General features: G+C 43.6%; 1 protein-coding gene across 1 annotated transcript in view; it reads right to left on the reverse strand.

The window, feature by feature from the left end:
* The window catches only part of ZFYVE26 (zinc finger FYVE-type containing 26), a 137,058-nt gene that overhangs the window by 112,713 nt on the left and 1,160 nt on the right, over window positions 1-23,185 (reverse strand). Inside the window, exons 2-6 of the mRNA XM_083166179.1 lie at window positions 19,775-19,853; window positions 17,404-17,493; window positions 4,692-5,229; window positions 1,915-2,048; window positions 75-239 (exon numbers count right to left, since the gene is read on the reverse strand). Coding sequence (XP_083022305.1) covers window positions 75-239; window positions 1,915-2,048; window positions 4,692-5,229; window positions 17,404-17,493; window positions 19,775-19,853 — 1,006 coding nt within the window. The remainder of the gene's footprint in view (window positions 1-74; window positions 240-1,914; window positions 2,049-4,691; window positions 5,230-17,403; window positions 17,494-19,774; window positions 19,854-23,185) is intronic.

Consider the following 23,185-nt stretch of genomic DNA (forward strand, 5'->3'; position numbering starts at 1 on the left):
TATGGGTATCACATTCAGTACCAACAGTATGCACCGCCATAGCCACTCCTTGTTGCAGCCCTGATCACACATACCTGATTTTTGTGCAAAATGTGCAAAAGTGCTTTGGCAGATTCTATACTCTGGAGGTGGGTCCATCCAAGCAGGACAAGGAGACGTCTTAAAGGTTTAAATGTGTTTGATAGCAGCAAACTTAGATTGGAGAAGTCTTCTCTTTTCAGAAGGGTCAAGGCTGTAAGCTGAAACAGCAATACTGTAAGTTAGAACCCATGTCGCTAAACCTTAAAATGGACTGTCAAGGCATACGAAGAAATCTGTACTAACAAGATATTTTCTTGTTGAGTATTGGATAATGTTTTGGGATGGTTTTCCTTTTACTTGAAATAAGTACAGGTATTGTTACCCAATATTTGATTAAGTTCTTCCATCTCTAGTTAATTGGGTTATACCCTAACTGATTATATTATATGCAACATTGGATGAGATGGCAATTATTGTATATTATTTTGAAACGCAAAAAATGAATCTGTTATGCTCAACATTGTTTATGTTCATGTTTCATATGAAAAATCTTCAATAAATATAATTAAAAAAAAAAAAAAAGATATTTTCTACACAACACACTAAGCAAAAGAAAGTTTGGCCACATTTTACATTTCTTTCAAGCAAATTGAGATGAACATGGAGAAAATCTGTGGGCGACAATTTCCCCTATTCTTATGTTTGTAGGGAGTCATTTACTTCTTAAGCTGGGTACACATATAAAGATGTATCTGTCCAATCTGTCTGGTGGGAACAAATATCTAATAATGTATGGGAGCAAATGACAATCAATGATTTGCTCCCAAACACTGCAAAATGGACAAAAATTATTGTTCTGAGACAACTTTTTCAAAAAGGTAATGAAGAGGTTCTCTTAGAACAACATAATGCGTTACAGTTACTATTGGGACACCATTTTGCTTGGACTAGCTCAGCCGGTACCTTCATTCCTCACTGAACAACTTCATAAATTTCTCTTGCTTGGGATTTGGACACCACCCCACACCTGCAGCTGTACCCACTGGTGTCTGCATATCCACTGCATTGTGAGGACACTGCCTGCTCAGCCTGAGCTTAAAACCTCTCCTGCGGCAATCACCAATCAAAAATGACCTTAGTAACCTATTTTGCAGGGCCCTATAACAGCCTAGCATGAACACCACATCTATAGCTTGCATCCCGAGTATAAGGTCAGGACCCCATATAGGTGCCCATGATAGACTAGGTCATAACCCATAACTATATCACATTGACAGGTACCACAAGTCAGGACTGTGATCACACATATCCCCATGTTCTGATGAAGTACGTGTTATACAATACACCTGACTTGCTTGGCACCACAAGGGGACATATAAGTTGACACAAATGTGCAGCTAACTCTCATTTAGTTGGTCTCCCCATTCTTCTAAGGAAAAACTTAACACCGAATCAGACTTCTCTTATTCTGGGCCGGGAGGTTGTGTGTGGGAATGGGGTCAATGGCTCCCACCTGTGTGGGGGCAGCCCCAATCCGCACAACCATGCTATGAGGCAGTGGGCAATTTTGGGCAGAAATCGAGCCGAGAATGTGGGTTCCGCTGTGGAAAAGGCAACTCACAAAATCTGATTGACCACAATAACATTGGGGCAGATGTATTAAGCCTTAACAAGAGATAAATGCAAGTGTGATAAGGAGAGATAAACGTCCAGCCAATCACCTGCCAACTGCCATGTTACAGGCTGTGTTTGAAAAAAGTCAGTAAGGAGCTGATTGGCTGGACGTTTATCTCTCTTTATCACACTTGAATTTATCTCTTGTTAAGGCTTAATATATCTGCCCCAATGTTTGTTATACAGGTAGGTGTCCAATAAAAAAAATACACAACTGACCAGAATCTGTTCCAGAAAGTGTTTGCCTGCGGACAGGCAGTAGAAGTAGACCTTCTTCCATGGTCTGGACTGCTCTGGGTCGCAGAATAAGGCCACAATTGCTCTCTCAGTATCGGTCAGTTCCTGAGTGGTTCCTATTACAAAGAAAGAATAGATAATAAAATAGCATATTGATAAATAGCTACAATACAGTGTGAAACCCATAGGGTACCATATAAAACAAAGCATGTGGTATCAAATGAGATTTACCAACGTCTTCCTCTACAACTGGAAGACAGGAGACCTGCACAAGTCCTTATGAACAAAGGGGGAAGCTTGGCTTAAATAGTGCAAATAGATCTGTCATTGCTGTACTCTCCAGATCCCCACCTATGGGGGCACATCTGCACTTTGGGCTACATTTATATGTTATGGCAACAGGGAATTTGTACACAGAGGTTATGTGAAAACACACAAATGACACAGCTTCTGGGATTTGCATTGTAAAGCCCACTGGTGGGGTCTCGGAACCACCGCTTGCATACAAAGAAGCAACTATCGCAAACATATCAGTCAAACACCAACCATCTAAGTAACCCTACAAACATGAAGCATGGCCACTGGAAGTAAAAAACAGAACTTGATATGGGATCATAGTAACCAGCTATCACATACCTGCAGTACATGTGCAGTGGCAAATCAAAATACCACTGTGTACATCTCTGAATATAGTAATTATAGCTCTAAGTGATAAAATTACACATCTGCATTATGGCCCTTATTCTGATCGCTTCGCTCAGACATGAACTCGGCCAGTGTACCGATGTTGTTCGTATACTCATTCGCAGAACCATTTCTGCGCATGTCTGTATGCAGGGAGCGAGCGAACTCGGAGAGAAGTCCAGTCGCCGAGTGCTTGCTCCTGGTTGTAGAGGGGCGATTAGGGTCATTACCATATGAGAACGCCCTGCGTTTCATGGGCGTTCCCATGAAAACGAAGGGCATGCGTATGGAAATGCGGCCAGCTGCCCGCCCATATCCCTGCTTTTCTTCACTCATATGTACGAGTAATCTAGACCACTCATGCATGGGCAAGCGCTTTCCACATCATTCGAAGGTCACTGACCATCGAATGAGGAGGGAGGTTCCCACAGGCATTCGAATCGATGTTCACATAAAACATCCGTTCGAACGCCGACCGGCCGAATTCAGCGTGCGAATGGGTGGCGCGGCCGATCCATTAGCTAGGCGGGGTTTGGTACATTTGCTTCGGCCCATGCATGGATCCAGGTGAAGCGATCAGAATAAGGGCCTATATCTGCACTCACAAAGGCAGCACTTTACATAAGCCTGTACTCTGTGGGCAGAGTCAAGTGGAACGAGCCCAAGGTCATGCAGGCAGACTCCATTCATGGGAAGACTCTGGACTCCTGAAGAGCTAGTAGGAACTTTTAAATCTACAAGACAACCTGTTTCCTCTTAGGAATATATGGAGAAAAAAATTATTTAAAACTCTATCAGAAGAACAATAAGGGAGAAAATCAATTGTTTCCGCCCATGTCTGCCACTAGGTGCAAACGGGAGACATTCAATTGGGTACTTGTGACCTTTCACGGCGCCCATCGCATGCCAAATGTAGTGGCATGCGATGGGATGCGTTTTTTGCAGTTTTTATGCATTTTTTTAAATCGCATGCGATCTTTAACAGAAATGCATCCAAATGCATTGAAATTAGTATCAAACATGTTCAATGGCCCCCAAATGTCATTTTTGAGGCTGTACCATCCCCACTATCAACGCGAACCCGAAGCGTGGCGAGCGCTGCGAGCCCACAAGGGGCGGCGGTACGCGTCCTACAACCTTTTCATACCCCCACTATCCACGTCGGCGTGGAGTTGAGAATAGAAAGTGTGGCGAGCGCAAGGGGACGCGGACACCTGTGAAGCCCGCAAGGGGACGCGTATACCTGTGAAGGTATCCGTGTCTGCTCGCCACGCTTCGGGCTCGCCAATCTTTCTATTCTCAACTCCACGCCGACGTGGATAGTGGGGGTATGAAAAGGTCGTAGGAAGCGTACCGCCGCCACTCGCCACGCTTCGGGTTCGCGTTGATAGTGGGGGTGGTACAGCCTCAAAAATGACATTTGGGGGCCATTGAACATGTTTGATACTAATTTCAATGCATTTGGATGCACTTCTGTTAAAAATCGCATGCAATTTTTTACTATACGATGGACATCGTGGGAGCCGTGATTGTACACAAGTACCTTCAATTGTTGCTATATTGAGATGCAAGAAGAAATGTGTGCAAAGTCTGTATTTTAGGCATCCAAACAGAAGCTTGGCAGCACTGACTGGGACTATTTGCCGCTAAACGCCATCTATTTGGGTGCATTTAAAGGAAAGTAAAACGAATTGCTCTGACGGGTGCATAAAACATTTGAAATCGCACCATAAAAACATTATGAAGGGGACATTTTATAACATTTTCCTGAAGGGAACAATACTTTTTTGTTTGATACAATTTTTTCCAAGCCAACATAAAAACTACTCCCGACACTAGCATGTGGTGGTGGGGGCACTCAGCACAGGGCAAGGATGACCTGCACGTCGAGTCCCGCCCTTGTGATGTGCCTGCAAAAAATTGCAATGAACCTATCAGTTTGCAATGAACCTATCAGTTTATAGAATGTACTTGTTAAATGCTAGCTAGAAGTGCAGAACGGTTGCTGTGGGCACATTTTCCACTCTTTGGAGCAGAAATATGGACAGAGACTAAACATGTAACGTCACCCTAACCTTTTCCTGGGGTCCTCTGTGCAGTAATACGAGCCTTTATCTTTTCACTTGTCACCGCTCCATACAAGCTAAGCAGACCGTAATTCTGTTTCCTCAGCATGCATGCCTGAACCTGATCTTCTAAAAGGCTTCCCTTTTCCCAACATGCTTTAGAGAGCTCTTCACATAGACGCCTGAGCTCCGTAGCTTGAAGATCCACGTTAAAGATCATGGTGCTGAGGATGCTGTATATGTGATCCGATCTCTCTGAGACTGAATGGCCATTAAGTGCCTCCGCCTTCTGGCTCTCCGGGAGTGATGTCACCAAGTCTAAGAGGAAATTCATAGTGATGCTAAGAAGGTGTTTGTTATATTCAAGTGTTGTGGCGTGAGCATCATCAATCAGTAGGAAGCCTATCACTGCTTGCACGAGTCGCGGATTCTGAGATAGGACACTGTGTAAGGAAGACATGGTGCTGGGGCTGAGGTGGGGAATTGGGATTTCCTTTCTGTTTTCCATTGATTCATGGTGACTGAACAAAAACGCTTTGTGCAGCTCCTACAGAGAAGGAAGAAACAGGTCTGTTACCAAATGTATTGTTTCTGCACATGTAATAACATAACTTACAAGATATAGCTACACAGTATCTGTGTGATTGTTTCTGATCAAATATAAATGTTTAAGTCTCTTTGTATAAGAGCGTATACTCAGTTGGCATATTAGCACAAATGGCGAACATTTCACATGGTTCAACTTCAGACTGTCTCCAAGTTAAACTTGTTAACTGTGTCACATTTTCATCTCTATTTCCTTATGCTGGTTCCCTGGCGTCACTGGTGTGGTGCGAGCTGCACACACGTGTCACCAAATACCGGCTCCTCCACATTAACAAGGAGCGGTGTGCAGCACTGTAACATTCCATGACAGAGTAAGAGCCGTCCATGTGCACTGTGCAAGCAGTCAGTCTCCGGGGGGAGGAGCATGTCCAAACTATGGCCCTCCAGCTGTTGGGAAACTACAAGTCCCATCACGCCTTGCCCCAATTTTGCTATTAGGGAATGCTAAAACTATGGCAAAGCATGCTGGGATGTGTAGTTTCACCACAGATGGAGGGCCCCAGTTTGGACATGCCTGCCTTAGTGACAACCGGTGGGAGGCGGAAGACTCCATACCCCCGTTGTAACAACACTGCGTAGAGGAAATACTTGCCACAACCAGGGAGTGATGAAAACAAAGTCAGAGTATGAGGCCACTCCCCCTTTTGCGATGCAAGAGCCTTCGGCATATGGACGATGCTTTTCACTGGGCATTAGTATTTCCTCCAGAGAAATTTATGCACACCACTACATTTTGGGTAGCCTGAACTAGCCAGTTATAGTGGTTTACATTACTGGCCTTTCACTTACAGTTATTTATGGTCCCAGTCCCTGTTTGAGGTCTAGATTCTACCACAGACTCTTTTAGCCAGTATTGGTTATTGTTTTAACAGCAGGTGTACTGAGAGAGATTCCACCCCATTCCCCCACTGCCTGTATAGCAGCCTTGGAAAACATTTCTGTTGGGGAACGACCTATTTATTTACAGTTTCTTATATAACGCAGCATATTTTGTTTCGCTTTACAAGTGGAATCAACAGTGATAAGACAAACTGGGTGATTACAGACAGAGGTTGGAGGGCCCTGCTCGCAAGTTTATTATCTACAGGAAGCTATTTCTATATAGATGGTTAAAACGGATTTTAATACCTACCGGTAAATCCTTTTCACGGAGTTCATATGGGATACTGAGGTCTCAATAAATTGGGAATAGAGGTCATCCGACAGGAGCCAGGCACATAAATTTCTTCAACCAGGTTGTGCTGGCTCCTCCTCTCTACTTCCCCTTACTAGCCAGTTAAGTAACTGTGCCCGAAGGAAGGATAATGTATGTGAGGTAGCATTTTTTTTTTCCAAAATGTTTTTATTGCAAAAATTTAACAATATAATGTAATAAAGCAATTACAACAATGTCAAATACAATCTTTTTCCATTTTTCCTGAATCGTCACAGGAGACATTGACAAAAGATTAAAAGTTATACATAAGAATCTCTATGTAATTGTCACACATGAACAACAGCATTTAAACAATTGAGAATATGAAGGATAGCAGATTACACATTTTACCATGAATAATCTAAACACATGTCATTTTATGTAATTTATACTTTAATAAAGAATAGCAGTAGATGCGTTTCTGGTTTGACTTATTATTATTCTTAGAGTAGAAATTTATCCTGTTGCCTGTTATTTTTTTACATTATGCTGTTGGCGACAGAGAAGATTGACAACTTATTTAAAGGTAAGTTTGGGTTGGAAGAAAAACAAAAGAAAGGGGGAAGGGGAAGAAGAGAAGGGGAAGAAGAAAGAAAGGAGAGAAGGAAAATTGCAAGCCACGCGTGTCCAGGCTATGTACCCGCACTTACTGTATAATTAGGTTATTGGGGGATCCTGTAGGAGCATTCTGGTCTCGTACCAGAGAGTTGTGCGGAAACATTTATGAATTTGTTGTTTGGTAACCGTTGATAAAGTATCTATATAACTCTCCGAATTTCAAAAAATTTTTTTGTTTGAGACTCTTTATGTAAGGTTGTTTCGGTCCACTCTAGTTTGAATATCTGGAACAGCTTTTCTTAAAACATATTAAAAGGAGGGAGGTGTGGCGGATATCCATTGTTGTAGGATGCATTTTCTCGCTACTGCAGAGAGATATAGCAGCAATATTTTGCAACCGACAGAGATTTTTGGGGTAATTGGTAAATGTCCCAGGATGGTCCATTCTGGTGTTAGTAATAAGTAATTTACTAAATGGTCTACCGCAAATTTTCTGACTAACATCCAAAATTTTTGAATGGTTGGACATTCCCAAAGGCAATGATATAGATCAGCGTCAGGTCCTTTGCATTTAGGACACACCGGGGAGTTTATTATACCCATTAAATTGCATTGGTGGGGAGAGAGATATCCTCTGTAGAATATTTTAAAGAACATTTCCTTGTATGATGTGGCGGATATAGTTTTATTGGAATATAATGTTTTCAAGATAGCTTTTTCGGTTATATTGGGGAAGCGTGACGGCCATTTAGTCATACCTGTTTGGAAATGTCCTGCATAACAAGGCTCTCTCAAGACTTGGTAAAAGTAAGCTATAGCTCTTCTGGTATAATTTACGTTTAGGAGGGCCTTATCAAGATGTTTATCCCAATCTGCTGTGGTTAGATAAGATAACATCTTATTGGTGTAGTGTTGGGCTTGGAGAAAAGCAAGATTACATGGTGGTAGGAAGTCATATTTGGCTTTTGCTTGTATATAAGTGAATGGCTTCTTTGTTTCTCGATTTGCGAGATGATTGATAGAGTGTATGCATTGAGCGCTCCATGTTTGAAATGGTTGTGTAGCTTTCCCATGTTGGAAGCGATCGTTACCTAAAAAGGGAAGGTGTAGTGAGTATAAGGTATGAAGTTTGGCTTTATTGCGTACTGAGTGCCATTGTTACCATATATACAGACTTAACCAAGTCTAAGAGAATGAATAATAGCATAGATGGAATATTGTAGTTATTGTATATGCACATGGCTGCATATCACACAACACTGGATGCCAAACCCATTCTTAACAGATATTTAATATTTGTTTGAAGCAAAATCATAGTCATTTGTTGTATTGATAGGATGTTTTCATAGATATGTCAAATCAAAATATTATTGTTAGTTATTGGATTTAGCTGGTGTATGGTTATTTTAGTTTAAGATAACATAGTATATAGGACAGGATAGGTAAGAGATCAGAGACTGAATGGTAAATTATTATTCAGTGAGGATATATAGTATAAATGGAGTGGGTCCTTTAGAATCTACCCCAGACATTTACCTGCCAATGCCTGAAGATAAATGTTCTTAACAACTAAAGGAAAAATACTTGGTTAAAGTTTCAACTGCTGTATTCAACGTCACAAACTGTTTTGTTCAACACAACGAGGTTGGGGTTAAAGAGAGACATGGACACTTATCATGATTGCAGCGCGATAATCTTAAAGGACACACAAGGACACTTGTCACGATCACAGCGATAATCGTAAAGGACATACAAAGCAAACTCGCTAAGGACTGCATTAATGAGGGTTATCAAAGGCCCTATGTTTTGAAAAACTGTGGTGAAGAAATTTATCAAGACCACAGCACTCCAAAGGCCACACATTCCCTCTTATGCACGTAAAACAACATTGCAAGCAAGTCAACAGTGTCTAGGAAGAATTCTACGTCCACCATACTGCAAATGTAAAGTGTCTCCAAGAACTGCAACCCACACAGGTGACAGCCCTCAGCCAGGAAATCACTGTGAGCAACAGTACAAGGAAAGTGTCCTCACACCTCGACCAAACAACATCTACAAGGCAAGCTGTGGCGTGGCATATAACTGTCTGTAGCAATGAAAATATTTTCCTCATGAATACTGAATATAAATAACCTCTGTCCCTGGTCAAATTTAGTTATTATAGGGTAAAATAGGTTAATTAAATGAAGGATATTTCATACCAATGGTTAATTTATGTTTAGGATAGTTTGAAAAAGAAAGTTTGAAAATATATATAAAGCAAGTATGGTAATTTACTGTGTGACCAATCAAAATAATTTCTCATGGTCACAAGCGGGGGACTGTTACCATATAGGCATATAGATATTGTTTTATACCATCAGTAATGTAACGTAATTTTAACCATAGTATATATTATGTATGTGTATATAAAAACAGGAATAGCTTAATAATTAGGATATCAGAGTTTAATGTTTAGACATTGTAATTTAGCTTGTTTTACTAAATAATATGAATGACCACTTTGTAACATATCAAATGCAACTGAATTCGTTTAGGAGACAAAATGTAAGGCATGCTGGTTAGCAGATGGAGATGTGTTGATTCACCCCCAGTCAAACTTGTATATAATTAGCACAGACTATATATGTTTAGCAAATACAAACTAGCTATTGTCTTGTTATACTGCGGGACAGGATACAACCGTTTAAACTGGGGTACTTCAAAGGAAGACTAGATTTTATGACACCTTGAGTCTTGGGAACCAACATATTATCCCATGGGAACAGGCAATTTCAATCACTGAATTTGTGATATAAGGAAAGAGTACTCTCTCACTCTCACACAGACACACACTGACACACATACAGACACACATGGACAGTCAGCAAGAAACCCATTCAGTGAGTCAGGAGGAGAGATGTGAGACACGAGCAGGAGAGAGAACGGAACCGAAGCAATGGGCTGGAGTGAGAGACTAACAGTAAATATGGTAGATATGAACGTTCGTTTATGGGTATAAGTATGTCATTTATGTCAGTATTGTAGCAGTCTAGGACTGTCAATTGTTTTAATGTTGTTTTATGTAATATAAGCAAGGAGGCGTATATAAATATATATATAATAGCATATACATCAATTACTGTGTTAATGTATTCTGTAATGGTTTGTTTTGCCTGTAAATAAATATCAGACTTTCTGAGCTAAAATTACAAGTCTAGAACTCTTATATTTTGGGAATTAGATTGATTAGTACTCTGCATATTGTATTGTAAAGTATATTAAAATATAATTGCAGATGTCAAATATATATGTTATATCAATACAAGATATAATAAATATATTTTATATAATATTTCACTCTCAATAATTATTATTGGGATAAGAGAGATATATGATTCCTAAAACTCAACACCATGTAGATAAAAGTAAAGGGTTATCCAGAACTTGTGTGGGATGTTCACATTTGGGTAAGTGTAGGAGACATGTGAGATTCAATGTAGGGGGAAAATTGTTGTTCTAAAGTGTAGTTAGCATATTGGTTTTTAGGATTTATCAAGTCTTTAATATATCTACAAATAGCTGATTATATAATTTAATATTAGGAAAGTTAATTCCTCCTCCTTCTCTGGTTGTGAGGTAGGATTTAACGTGAACAAATATTGTGGTGGGATTTGCACCAGCACACCACAACAAACACAACTACACACTTAACTAAATTTAGTTAACCCCGTTATTGTAACATTATAACATTCAAAAATCACTAATGTGATTTGTAGGGAGCAACAAGTCACCAAAACTCAGAAGCTCCAACTCATGTCAACGGACCTATAAAGGTACAAACAGAGTACTGAAGCCACTGTCTTGCAACCTGCAAGAACAGTTGGAACAAGATCACAGTAATTGCAATCAGAGCACCGCGCTCAGTAAACCATATGACTCCGTGAAAAGGATTTACCGGTAGGTATTAAAATCCTATTTTCACTATCACTCATATAAAATACTGAGGTTGCAATACATTGGGGAGGTCCCAAAGCTTCCAGAAAGGGCGGGAACATGCGGAGCCTGTTGCAACACCACCTGCCATCCTTGGCCAAAGCATTAAACTTATAAAATTTGACAAAGGTATGTTGACCTGACCAAGTGGTAGCTCTACATAGCTGCAATGCTGAAACACCCCGAGCAGCCCCCCAGGATGAGCCCACCACTCTTGTGGAGTGAGCTCTCACAGAAGCCAGTACCGATAATTGTGACTGAGGAATGAAATCCCTTTTGAGCTAAGATCTTCCACTCAATTTTCAGGCCGTTAAACGAAGCCGCTATAAGTCCAAGTAGACGAAAGGGCCTTGAACCAGAAGATCACTTCTGAAAGGCAGTCGCCACGGTTCTTCCACTAGCATGTATAGCAGACTTGCATACCACGCCCCCCGAGGCCAGTCTGGCACTATTAGAATTGCCTCCACCCTTTGGCTTCGGATTCTTTGTAACACTCTTCCCAACAGCAGGAGAGGAGGTAACAGTTACACCCGATCGTACGACCACATAGTAGCCAGAGCATCCACCGCCTCTGTCTGGAGATCTCTCGTCCTCGAGCAGTATTTGTCGACCTTCTTGTTGACTCTGGAGGCCATCAGGTCTATCTGTGGTACTCCCCACAGATCTACAATGCTCTCGAACACCTGGGGATGTAGTCCCCATTCCCCGGGGTGAAGGTCTTGGCGCCTGAGAAAGTCTGCATCCCAGTTGTCCACCCCAGGAATGAAGATAGCTGAAATTGCAGCTGCATGAAGCTCCGTCCAGGCAAGGATTTTGGTGGCTTCCCCCATCTAGGCCCTGCACTTTGTCCCTCCTTGCAGATTTATATATGCAACTGTTGTTGCGTTGTCCGACTGGACCTGGATCGCACAATGTTCCAAGAGGGAGTGAACCTGCAATAGAGCGTAATAGACTGCTCTCAGCTCCAAGTTGTTGATATGGAGCTGCGCTTCCAAAGGTGTCCATTTTCCTTGAAAATGCACCCCTTGTGTCACCGCCCCCCAGCCTAGGAGGCTGGTGTCTGTTGTCAACAGAATCAAGTCCTGGATTCCGAATCTCCTTCCCGCAAGGAGGTTTGGAGAGGTTTGCCTGCATTGACAGGTGGATTAACCTGTGCATGTGGACTTGTGATCCGGACCACTTGCTCAATAGGTCCCACTGGAACACTGTGGAGTGGAATCTCCCGAACTGAATTGCCTCGAATGAGGCCATCAACCTGATGCACAGGTAGACTGACACCTTCTCTGGGTGCAGCACTTCCAACAGCAACTGTTGGAATGCGGTGATCTTTTCTGCTGGGATAAACACCCTCCTCTCCACCATATCAAATATCATCCCCAAGAATTGGAGACGCTGGGTCGGTACTAGAGAGGACTTGGGTATGTTCAGTATCCACCCGAGGTACACATCTGGTGGTTTCTATCGCGCCCTGCAGGCCCGTCTCTGACTTTGCCTGCCTTTAGGAGCAGGTCATCAAGGTATGGAATTATATTAATCCCGAGTCCTCAGAAGGAACATAATTTCCGCCATCACCTTGGTGAAGACGCGTGGAGCGGTGGACAGGCCAAAGGGTAGGGCCTGAAACTGGAACTGCTCATCCAGTATGGCGAACCTTAAATATGCCTGGTGTGGTCCCCACACCGGTACGTGAAGGTAGGCATCCTTCACGTCGATGGATGCCAGGAATTCTCCCTCCTCCAACACTGCAATGACCGCCCTTAAGGATTCCATTCGGAATTCGAAGACCCGGGTTCAAGGATTTTAAATTGAGGATCGGTCTGACCTAGCCATCTGGCTTCGGTACTACGAATAGGTTGGAGAAGTATCCCAGGCTCTTTTCCAATGCCGGTACAGGTAAGATTACCGGGGAAGTACCAATTTCTGCATGGCTTGCCTGAGAAATGTGTGATCCTCCGCAGCTGCTGGGAGTCCTGACCTAAAGAACTTGTGAGGGGGCGGTCTTATGAACTCCAGCTTGTAACCGTGTGAAATAATATCCCTGGGTCGAGGGACAATGCATCCCACACGTGGCTGAAATATTTCATACATACAATACAATAATAAATAAAATATATATATATATATATATATGGCAGCAGACTCTCATACTCAGACTTTTATATATATATAGTAGGAGAAAGGAGGCGGCACTCGACACGGGTTTGTTTTAAAGGTGTATTTTTTGGTAGAAAAACATCTTAAGGCTCTTGTGTATTCAGCATGACGACGTTTCAAGACCGGGACGGTCTTTTCATCAGGTCATATAGCAAGTGACAAGGTGATGTGCATATAAGCATAACATAACAGTTTCTTACCTCATCCATGAGACATTATATAGAGAAAAGTAGTGGAGCAGCGTGCAGTCGCGATGCCGAGCCCTCTGAACTTCCGGGAGGCTCGACCCTCCGGGCCGCCCCGGGGGTGTGACCTCTATGACTTCAGCCTGAGCCGGCACCGCACTGAAAAAATGTGCAATGCAAAATATATATATCTATCTATCAGCAAAAATACTGGCACTCTGATAAAACACAATATATACCCACAAGCACATACAGGCCCCACCCCCAACCCAAGCAATTACATACCAATTCCCTGCACCTGCCGGGCAAAAGGGTCCATGCCATACCATGCAGCGTGGACCGGAAGGTCCCGCTGCTGTAGCTGTCCCTCCACGCCCGACAGCCGGGCAGAAAGGTTCCCCCGCCGCCACTACCGTCAGGACGCCACTCCAAGTCAGACCGGAAGTTGGCGGGCGGCAAAATCCAAGTATTGCCAGACATCCGCCAACCACAGTCATAACATGGGGCCAACCAAGACCGGAAGTGTGGCTGAGACCACAGACTGCACGGACGGCAGAGAACTGTTGTCATAACAACTAGATGACACAAAGCACGTTGTAAACAATGCTAAATCCACTATAATTACATCAGAGAGTATAAACATAATATGCATAAAAAACCATCACATAAACACCAACCTATAGCAAAAAACGTAGAAAAAAAAAAAAAATTCAAAAAAGTTTTTTTGTAGAAAAAACCATCAGGCATTATGTTCAAAAAGGTGTGGGAACAGAAATCTTAAGTCCCATATAATTCAGTACCCACATCGAGACCTTAATTTTGCTGCAATAAGGTATAAATAGTCCTAGGGAACACAGAAAGCATTAGAAAAAAAGCTCAATATTAATGAAGCCTAATGGGCATAACCCTACCAGTCGACAACCTAATGTCGACTGACGGCTGGGGTAAGCAAATAATGGGTGAAAACAACAGGCTAACAAACTCAACTAAAGGTAACACTGGAGCCCCAAGGTCTCATTGAGGCCATTGGGTGCCAGTGTCCCCAGCATATAAATCCACTTACTTTCTCTTTGAAGGAGAGCCTTATTCCTGTTCCCTCCCCTTAAAGACTTAGGGATGTGATCTATAATGAGGGACCGGATTTTATCCACAGGATGATGGTGGCTCATACAGTGCCTAGCCAATGGCTGGTCACTGTAACCGGACTGTAAAGCCTGGTTGATGGCTGTCCTATGTAGGGCCATGCGCTCCTTAAATTGGCGCTGGGTCTTCCCCACATAGGACAGCCCACAGGGACAAGTCAAAAGATACACCACATACATAGAACTGCATGTGAGGGAAAAGTTAATGGAAAAAGTTTTGTTAATATTGTTAGGGTGTTTAAAACAATCCCCCACTCCCAACGTCTTACAGGTAATACACCCCAAGCACCTGTAGCAACCATTCTTCCTGGTGAGGAAGTGAGATGGTGCTACCTTATCCCAGCCGGTGATGTCCAGCTTAACCAGGTGGTCTTTCAAGTTAGCCTGCCTGGAATAGCTGGGCATCAAACTAGTATTATGTAACAAGGGAAGATCCCTGTCAGAGGAGACTATGGGCCACCACCTCTTAGCTTGTGCGGTGGTGTGTCTGCTATCCATGGAAAATTTGTTGACCCAGGGAAATTTTTTAGAGGCCTCTGCCTGGGTCTGTCTAGGCTTACTTGTCAGGGTATCATCCCTTTTGATCTTTAACACTTTGTCCCTGATAGGGGTAAGCAAGGTACGAGGATAGCCCCTCTCGATGAATTTCTCCACCATAGTATCCAGAGCGGCCGGCACCTGTGCGTCATCCGAGGTAATACGATAATTAAATAACAATAATTGCGAGTACGGTAACCCTCGTGTGACCGCAATAGGGTGTAGACTGTTATGGCGTAAAAGGGTGTTCCTGTCGGTAGACTTGGTATACAGGGCTGTTGTAATGATGCCTGAACTAATGGAAATGTTTACATCTAGGAACTAGCTCTTCTGTCCCTGACGACGGGGGGTAACCCCGAAACATGTCGGAATAAAGAACCTCATCATTCCAGTCTGTTGAGTGCCGCCTCATCCTGTTTCATACATACATATATATATATATATATATATATATATATATATATACACACACACACACACATATATATATATATATATTGTTCATTCTAGGACCCGCCATATTTGAAAAGCCATGTAGTTCCTCTTCCCTGCCTGGGGTGTAGCTGTCTGGTGTAGTACTTCTATTACAGTGTGGTCTGTATATCATCACTGATATGCAAACCAGACCTGTGCTAGAAACACCACAGCAGACAGTGACACCCCAGGCAGGGAAGAGGAACTGCATGGGTTTTCAAATATAGCGGGTGCTAGAATGAACTATATACATATATATATATATATACCCAAGTGGCTGTTAAGCACACAGAAGCACTGTACAGCACTATAATTGCTTCCTCTGCTGTCAGAATCTCTCTCTCCCAAAGGCTACACCACTGAGGAGTAATTTCTGCTGCTGTAATGGCACCCACAGCATGAGAAGAAGCAGTGTATAGGCCCGCTTTGAGGCTCTGGTCCTGGTCTCAGCTAAGCCCCGCCCCTCTAATGGCACCTGGGCTATACTAATGTTTAGACTGGCGCCTGTGTCAAACTTAATGTTAACAATAAAATCGGAACATGCCCCGGTGGTCCAGTGGCATTCAGTGTCCGCGGGGCTGTCGTCGCCGCCATAATGCCGCACATGAACCGGGGTACCCCACTGTGGGGACCCTGGGTACCACTCACCACTCGATGGCTTCAGGCTGAGCCAGAAGTGTGCGTGCTGCAGCGCAATGCCCGCGTTAACAAGCACCCTCTCAGGTCAGTGGACATGCAACAGGGATCAGTTCGGTACCTTAAGAGGCCGGCAACTGTCCCTTTCCCACTTCCCTCGAGGCAGGGAAGCTGTATAGCCCAAACAGCAACTCCAAATTAACAAATGTAAAGTAAATTGAAGAAAAACTCTGGAGCTTTAATGTGCATCCTCTCCTGAGGGCACATTTTCTAAAACTGGCTAGTAAGGGGAAGTAGAGGGGAGGAGCCAGCACACCCTGGTTGAAGAAATGTATGTGCCTGTCTCCTGTCGGATTACCTCTATTCCCAATGTATTGAGACCTCAGTATCCCATATGAATGATAGTGAAATAGTCATAATAATTTGATTTATTTAGAGCTTCTCTCCCACGTGATTCAAGTCCCAGATCTTACAGCGGCATCATCATAGCCAATTGAGTCACACCAACAGGCTCTGGGGGGTGTAGGGGGGGGGGGGGTGTCTGTGCAGATCCAAACCAGGGCTTTATCTCTGGGTCCGTCACCAATCGATGGCTGGACTGGGTCCAATCTATTCAATTACTTATCTACCCTCTCTACCAGTTTGTCACAAGCCAGGCCCTAGCCTGTGCTCAGTTACGCCAACTAAAATTAGCGTACTGAGTTTTGGACCACTCCTAGCACAAAGCTGCACCCTTGAAGTGAACACTGGATACCGTATAACAAGCATACTCATCTGTCCAACAAACTGCTCATGACACATAACCACCTTGTGGATTTTAACCCTCCCAAAACCATAATTTATGGTTATAGACCAGGAGGGGCATTTAATTACTTGCTACGTGCTGTTTGTAGCCTAAAACCTGGGATTTACCAATTGGTCAGGAGTGCCCATAAGATATGACCAGCTAAGCCTAGGCATGACAGGAATCCCTTGTTAACACTCCCCTTTGTCTCCAAAAGACCTTGCACAGCATTATTGTCCCCGGAGGTCACATTTATAAAGGAAAATGTTACCTACACTGGACCCCATGCTGTGAAGAGCAGATTTTATTTTCAGTTCCCTTAGCTTTTAGACTTCTAGGCCATGGATCAATATTGCAATATTAATTGAAGGCAGGAAGCACAAGGACACATCGGAAACAGAACTGAAACCCACAGCAGTCTCACTGTAAGTCAACCCGACATCCGTATTCCCCAAGCTGATTGTCAAACGTTTACCTTTAGCGCCTGTTCAGAAGCCTCATTCTGGAGCTCTTCCAATAATAATAGAAACTCTGTGTCAGTTTTGAGAAGTTTTGGTGGTTGCTTCTAAAAATACAACAGAAAAAAACAATAAAGTTTTATTAGCAAATGTCTAGAATTGAAAGTAAGTTAAAGACGATGTTCAATATTTATTTTCATGAACCTCGTTGAATGACTGTTAAACGCAAAGCGAGAATATACAACCAAATAAAAAAATAAAATGAACATGTAAATGGAGATTCCAGTTATCAATAGCATTAAAGCTACTCCCTAAACAGCAGAAGTTAGAAACTATTTAAATAAACCCTATACCAAACTAATCTCTAATTTGAGTACTAGGACAGGTTCCTGGCACTCCTATAGCTAGGACCGCTAGATATCATCTCTGTAGCTGCTTAGGTTTCTCCAAAACCGCAGATAAGCTGTAATAAAAGCGGTTGGTCAGGTGTCGACCTAAGCCCTATGAACCACACCCCTCTGCCAGCGGTGACCTATACAATACACCCCTCAGATAGCTCCTCTGTGGGCAGGATGCGCTTCACATGGATCTTCCCATACAGGGCATCGTATACTACTACAGAGGTGTCTGTCCTCCCAAATACTACTACAGAAGTGTCTGTCCTCCCAAATACTACTACAGATGGGTCTGTTATCCCAGATAGGCGTTGGGCCCCTGTATGGCTCACCTCCCACAGTGTAAATTTCTTAGTGCACCCAACATGGCTGCCTCATCTGGTAGACTTGTGGATTGGATGAAAAATACATGGACCCGACTGTTTCATTGGGACCCGTACTCGATGCTGCAATCACCCTATTTTGTGTCATTTCTTCTAGGGGTAACCTATTCCAACCAAAGTAATCTTTTTTTTAAATTTAATAATTTTTATTGAAATTTTTGCAAGTATACATATAACAGCAACACCCCACGTACATAAACAGGCAGTTAGGGCAACAACGTAGTACTGCAAGATAGCCAGGAGCAGATATATCAGAATATACAGTTATTTGTAGGGGAGCAGGGTTTATATGACACAGGATATTTCCAGGCAACGTCTATGGCACTTCATTACACGAAGGTGCCATTCGGGTATGGCCAGACAAAAACAGTATATAATGTATGATGAAATAAGAGTTGTAGCCTTAGATAGACAGTAACCTCCCGTTTAGAAGAACTTGCTTAAATTGTATTTTGCAGTGACTAAATGAGCCTAAAGTAAAAAACGTATATATGCCTAACTGCCCAAAATTAGTAGAAGTAATATAAATCCCAAAATAAACCTAACACAAAACCCCCCACCCTGTATAACCTACCCCCAACTTAGGCATACCTGGAGCCCCTAAACCAACTACTAACTATACTATACTAGTTAACCCCTCCCTCCCCAATAAGAAGGCAGTAACTAGTGGTCCCTAGCTAGACTAATATAATTCCCATATATTTATCAGGATGGATAGATCTACATCATAGCTAAACTAACCAATCTAGCTACCCCTTCCATACCACCCACCCACCCATTTAAAGGATAACAGCACTAATCTTACCCAGTGCGCCCAAGATGGCTGCCTCAACTGAACCTTGTTAGGGATGTAAACAACCAATGGAAGTCATTATTCAAAAGGAATGCACCAATCCTGCATTATGCTAACTGATTTCTCAAGGTTTTCCTTTGTCTGTGTGGCTTGTTTAGTGCTATATTACGTAAATCTGCTGTATTATGTGCATTGTTTTTGATGTCTGTAAAAAGCCTAGTCTGTTGTTGAAGAAAGAGCGCTCTAAAAATATAATTAATTAATTATTATTATTATTATTATAATAAAGTGGATTCTGTCAGACCTCTTTTCAGTGTTAGACTGGGAGAGATGTCCAATACAACCTCAGCAAGTTGCGACAGTTGTGCCACTATAACACCTTCTGCTGCACCTTATTAACGAGGCAAAGCAGGAAGGGACATTGACAAAGCGGGGAGAGAAAACTCCCCCCTCCAGCAATGTCCCATTTTATGCTGATGCGCTCCTCCCCAGCTGGCTGTACTGGGCATGCGTGAGACGCGAGATTTCCTGCACAGGCCGGAGCCAGCAGCAGGGACAGCACTGTCCCCGCTGTGGGGAAAGGGCATCGCCACCCTGCAGCTACCAAAGTCAGCCCTGTCATTTACCACATGCCGGCCGCATCATACATGGGGGAGAAGCGGTATCAACACACATAACTTTTGCTAACACCCCTTCTCCTCCATAACGCTACTTAATACATCTGCCCCATTATTCCCACTTGGAAAAATAATTCTTTAACAGGAAGGACCATTATATTTTTATGCATACAGACTGGCAAAAAAGGGAAGTCACTTACATCATCCCATCCACACCAATTATCCAGTGCATCAAACCAGAACCAGGCCACCTGCTGCGGAGTGTGGTTCTCATCACACCTGCAAAACAAACATCTCAGGTAATAGGTACACAAAGGTCAGATCATTTATTTCATCAAAATATCATCATCATCCAGGATTCATTTGTATAAAAGATGCATGATTAATAGCAACAGTGTGACTAATATCAAAACAGTTACTGTATTTTTCGCACCATAAGACGCACTTTTTCTCCCCAAAAAGTGTGTGTGTGTGTGTGTGTGTGTGGGGGGGGGGGGGGGGGAGTGTGTGCGTCTTATGCTGCTGCACCAGCATCTTAGGAGCTGCAGCAGAGGCCACTCCCCTGGTACTTGTCAGCAGCTTACAGGGGTCCGGGCAGCGGGAGGGGGGCCTGCGGCAGATGGGAACTAGTAGCGCTACTAGTTTCCATCTGCACAGGGACCCCGCCGATGATATCCCATTCGCCGAACGGACCAGTATTGGGTTGTTTTCTGAACCTGTTTATTTTCATAGGGCCCAACAGTTTCAATAAAATGTTGTGCTACATGAAAATACTGCAAAGAACGACATTATTCAGCTGAAGAGTATATTACCCCTTTCACAAAGCACAAATAACCCGGGTTTGATCCCGGTCATTGCTGGGACAATGTGTGGTGTGAAAGGGCCTTCTGAAACTACCCAGGTCCTGTTTACACTATAGCAGTGGTTCCCAACCCTGGTCCTCAAGTACCCCCAACGGTACACGTTTTCCAGGTCACCCGGCAGGTGCACTCATTATTCAGGCACATTTGAAAAGATCCACAGGTGGAGCTAATTATGTCACCTGTGATTCTGTGTGGAGACCTGCAAAACATGCACTGCTGCTACCCTATCCCATCCTCAATTACATCAGTGACCCGGCTTATTGCCGGGTAGCTGTGGGGAACCTTGCATCACAAAGCACGTCTCTAACTAATCTATGCAAGCTTATATTTGTACCAAGGCGGTGGCCTAGGGAAGACAATAATTGTAGCATCAGATTTACTTTTACGGTAATTAACTAAAACACTTAATTGTGGCGTTTAAGATCGCATTAGCACTTAAGCATAGGATTTAGGTTTCCAACATTAAAACATGGCAGTCAGCACCCTACCTGAGCACATAGGAAAGTTCACATGTTACAGCTACAAAGGTTTAACAGGTCTTAAAAAGTATAAATCTAGCCTGAGGTCACATGTAAGAGTAAACCATTTCCTTCATTTGTCTAGACAATAGAAATAAGTTTGAATATTGTACCATAAAAACGCTAAGGTAACAGTAAATGCATCTCAGTAATATATACACAAGAGATAGCATTACACGCTGATCATCGGCCAAGAGCAGTGGAACATTCAGCAAAAATATTATGACAGTTACTTGTTCTGTAGCCCATAGACTTATGAGATATATTGCATACAAATCAATCAGTTTCGACCACATCTGTTCAATAAATCGAATGATTGTATGCACATATTATTAAGGACCATGCGACGAGATGCACGGGACCGCCGGTCGAATGTCGCGTCGATAGATATTATGTGCTGCACATAATATCTATCGAATTGCAGGAGCGATCCCATGTGGGAGGGAGCACTTTTCGCAGTGGAGGGTTTGAGGAGAGGAGGCCGAAGGGACAGCATCGGTCGAAATAGCTTATCGCTGTGAAGAAGCGCTACCGTGCGGCGGTGACAGAATTTGTAAAAACAGTTTAAAGCCCAGCGCCGCCCAGTGTTTTAAATGTTGGTTTATTTATTTTTTATTCTGCCACCGGCGCTGACCACTGTCGCCCGCTAGCGCTCCTTCACAGCGCTAAGCTACTCAAACGGACACCGCCCACCCTCTTTCAGTGATGGCTAACCTTGATACTACAGCTGTTGTTGAACTACACATCCCAGCATGCCCAAATAGTAAAACTGATGCAGGGCATGCTGGGATGTGTAGTTCAACAACAGCTGGAGTGTCAAGGTTAGCCATCACTGCTGTAGAGCATTTATGAGGTGAGGCACCGATGTTGGACGGTTCACAGGCCCGGATTCTGGTTGACTCGCAAAGCAGCAGTATTTTGCTGCTTTGTGAGCCAACACCGTCCGCTAGTCAATGATTTTCCCCACAGGCCTACGAATAAACATCCATTCGCAGGCTTGCGTGGGTGGCCAAAATCGTTCGAAGGTTGCAAAACCATCAAATTATTTTTGAAGCGCTCGCTAATCTAGAGTACAAAATATTCCACACCAAACTCTTCAAAATGTGATACCTCACCAACTCATCGAGCAGCTACCGGGCATACGATTTATAATATGTGATCCCTGTCATGGCTGTGGGATCCGATAAATCCTTGTGGCAGCCTGTGAGATCTGCAACTGCAATGCGCATGGGAAAACACCTTGCAATCGCAGGAAAAGGACATGTGATGTGACACTTTATGTGATCCGTTGCAACAATTTCACAGAATCGCATGAACAGTGCCAATAGCACACTAGCGGGTGGGGGCCTTAATTCAGATCTGATCGCAAAGCTCCATTTTTCTGAAATGGACAGAACCATGTGCACATGCCGAATATGGAAGCATTAAGATCGCCTTTCATTGGACATAAGGGGCCTAGCCCAAACCCTGAAAAACAGCCCCATACCAAACTTCACAGTTGGTATAATTCAGATCGGCATCTGCAAAATCCAGACCCGCCCATCTGACTGCCAAACTTAAGGCCCCCATATACTATGCGATTTGGGCACGATTTCCCCCAATTCGGATGAATCGGGCCATGAAATCGGCCCAAATCGCATGTTTAGACATCCCCTCCTATCCGATGCACGGTCCCTTGCGCATCAGATTGGAGTCAGGCAATCGGACCGGCTGCACATAAGATTTCCTAAATCTTATGTGCAGCCTCCGGGCAGGGTCAGCGGACGGGGGACGCCGGAGAGCCTGCAGATGCTGGGGAGCTAAGCATGCTAAACTGTTAAATAGGTAGCGGGCGGGGGGGGGGGGGGGGGGGTGCTTGAGAGCCGGGCAGGGGACACAGAGGCAGCGCGCAGGGGGGCGCTGGTGAACCAACGAGGGAGCTGGCCGGGCAGGAGGATCGGGGACTAGTACAGTAGTACTCACTCTAGTCTGCAAGGGAAAAAAAACATTACAAATGAATGGGCAGCCAGTGATTGGCTGAGAGAGCTCTCAGCCAATCACTGGCTGTCCATTCATTTGTATTGTTTTTTTTTCCCTTGCAGAGCGAGTCCTCGATCCTCTTGTCGGTTCACCGGCGACCCCCCGCGTGCTGCCTCGGTGTCCCCTGCCCGGCTTTCAAGTGCCCCCTCCCCCGCTGCCTATTTGACAGCTTACCATGCCCGGCTCCCCCCCCTGCAGCTCCCCAGCATCT

The sequence above is a fragment of the Crinia signifera genome, chromosome 12, assembly GCF_055691185.1.
Source record: "Crinia signifera chromosome 12, ASM5569118v1, whole genome shotgun sequence".
NCBI lineage: Eukaryota > Metazoa > Chordata > Amphibia > Anura > Myobatrachidae > Crinia > Crinia signifera.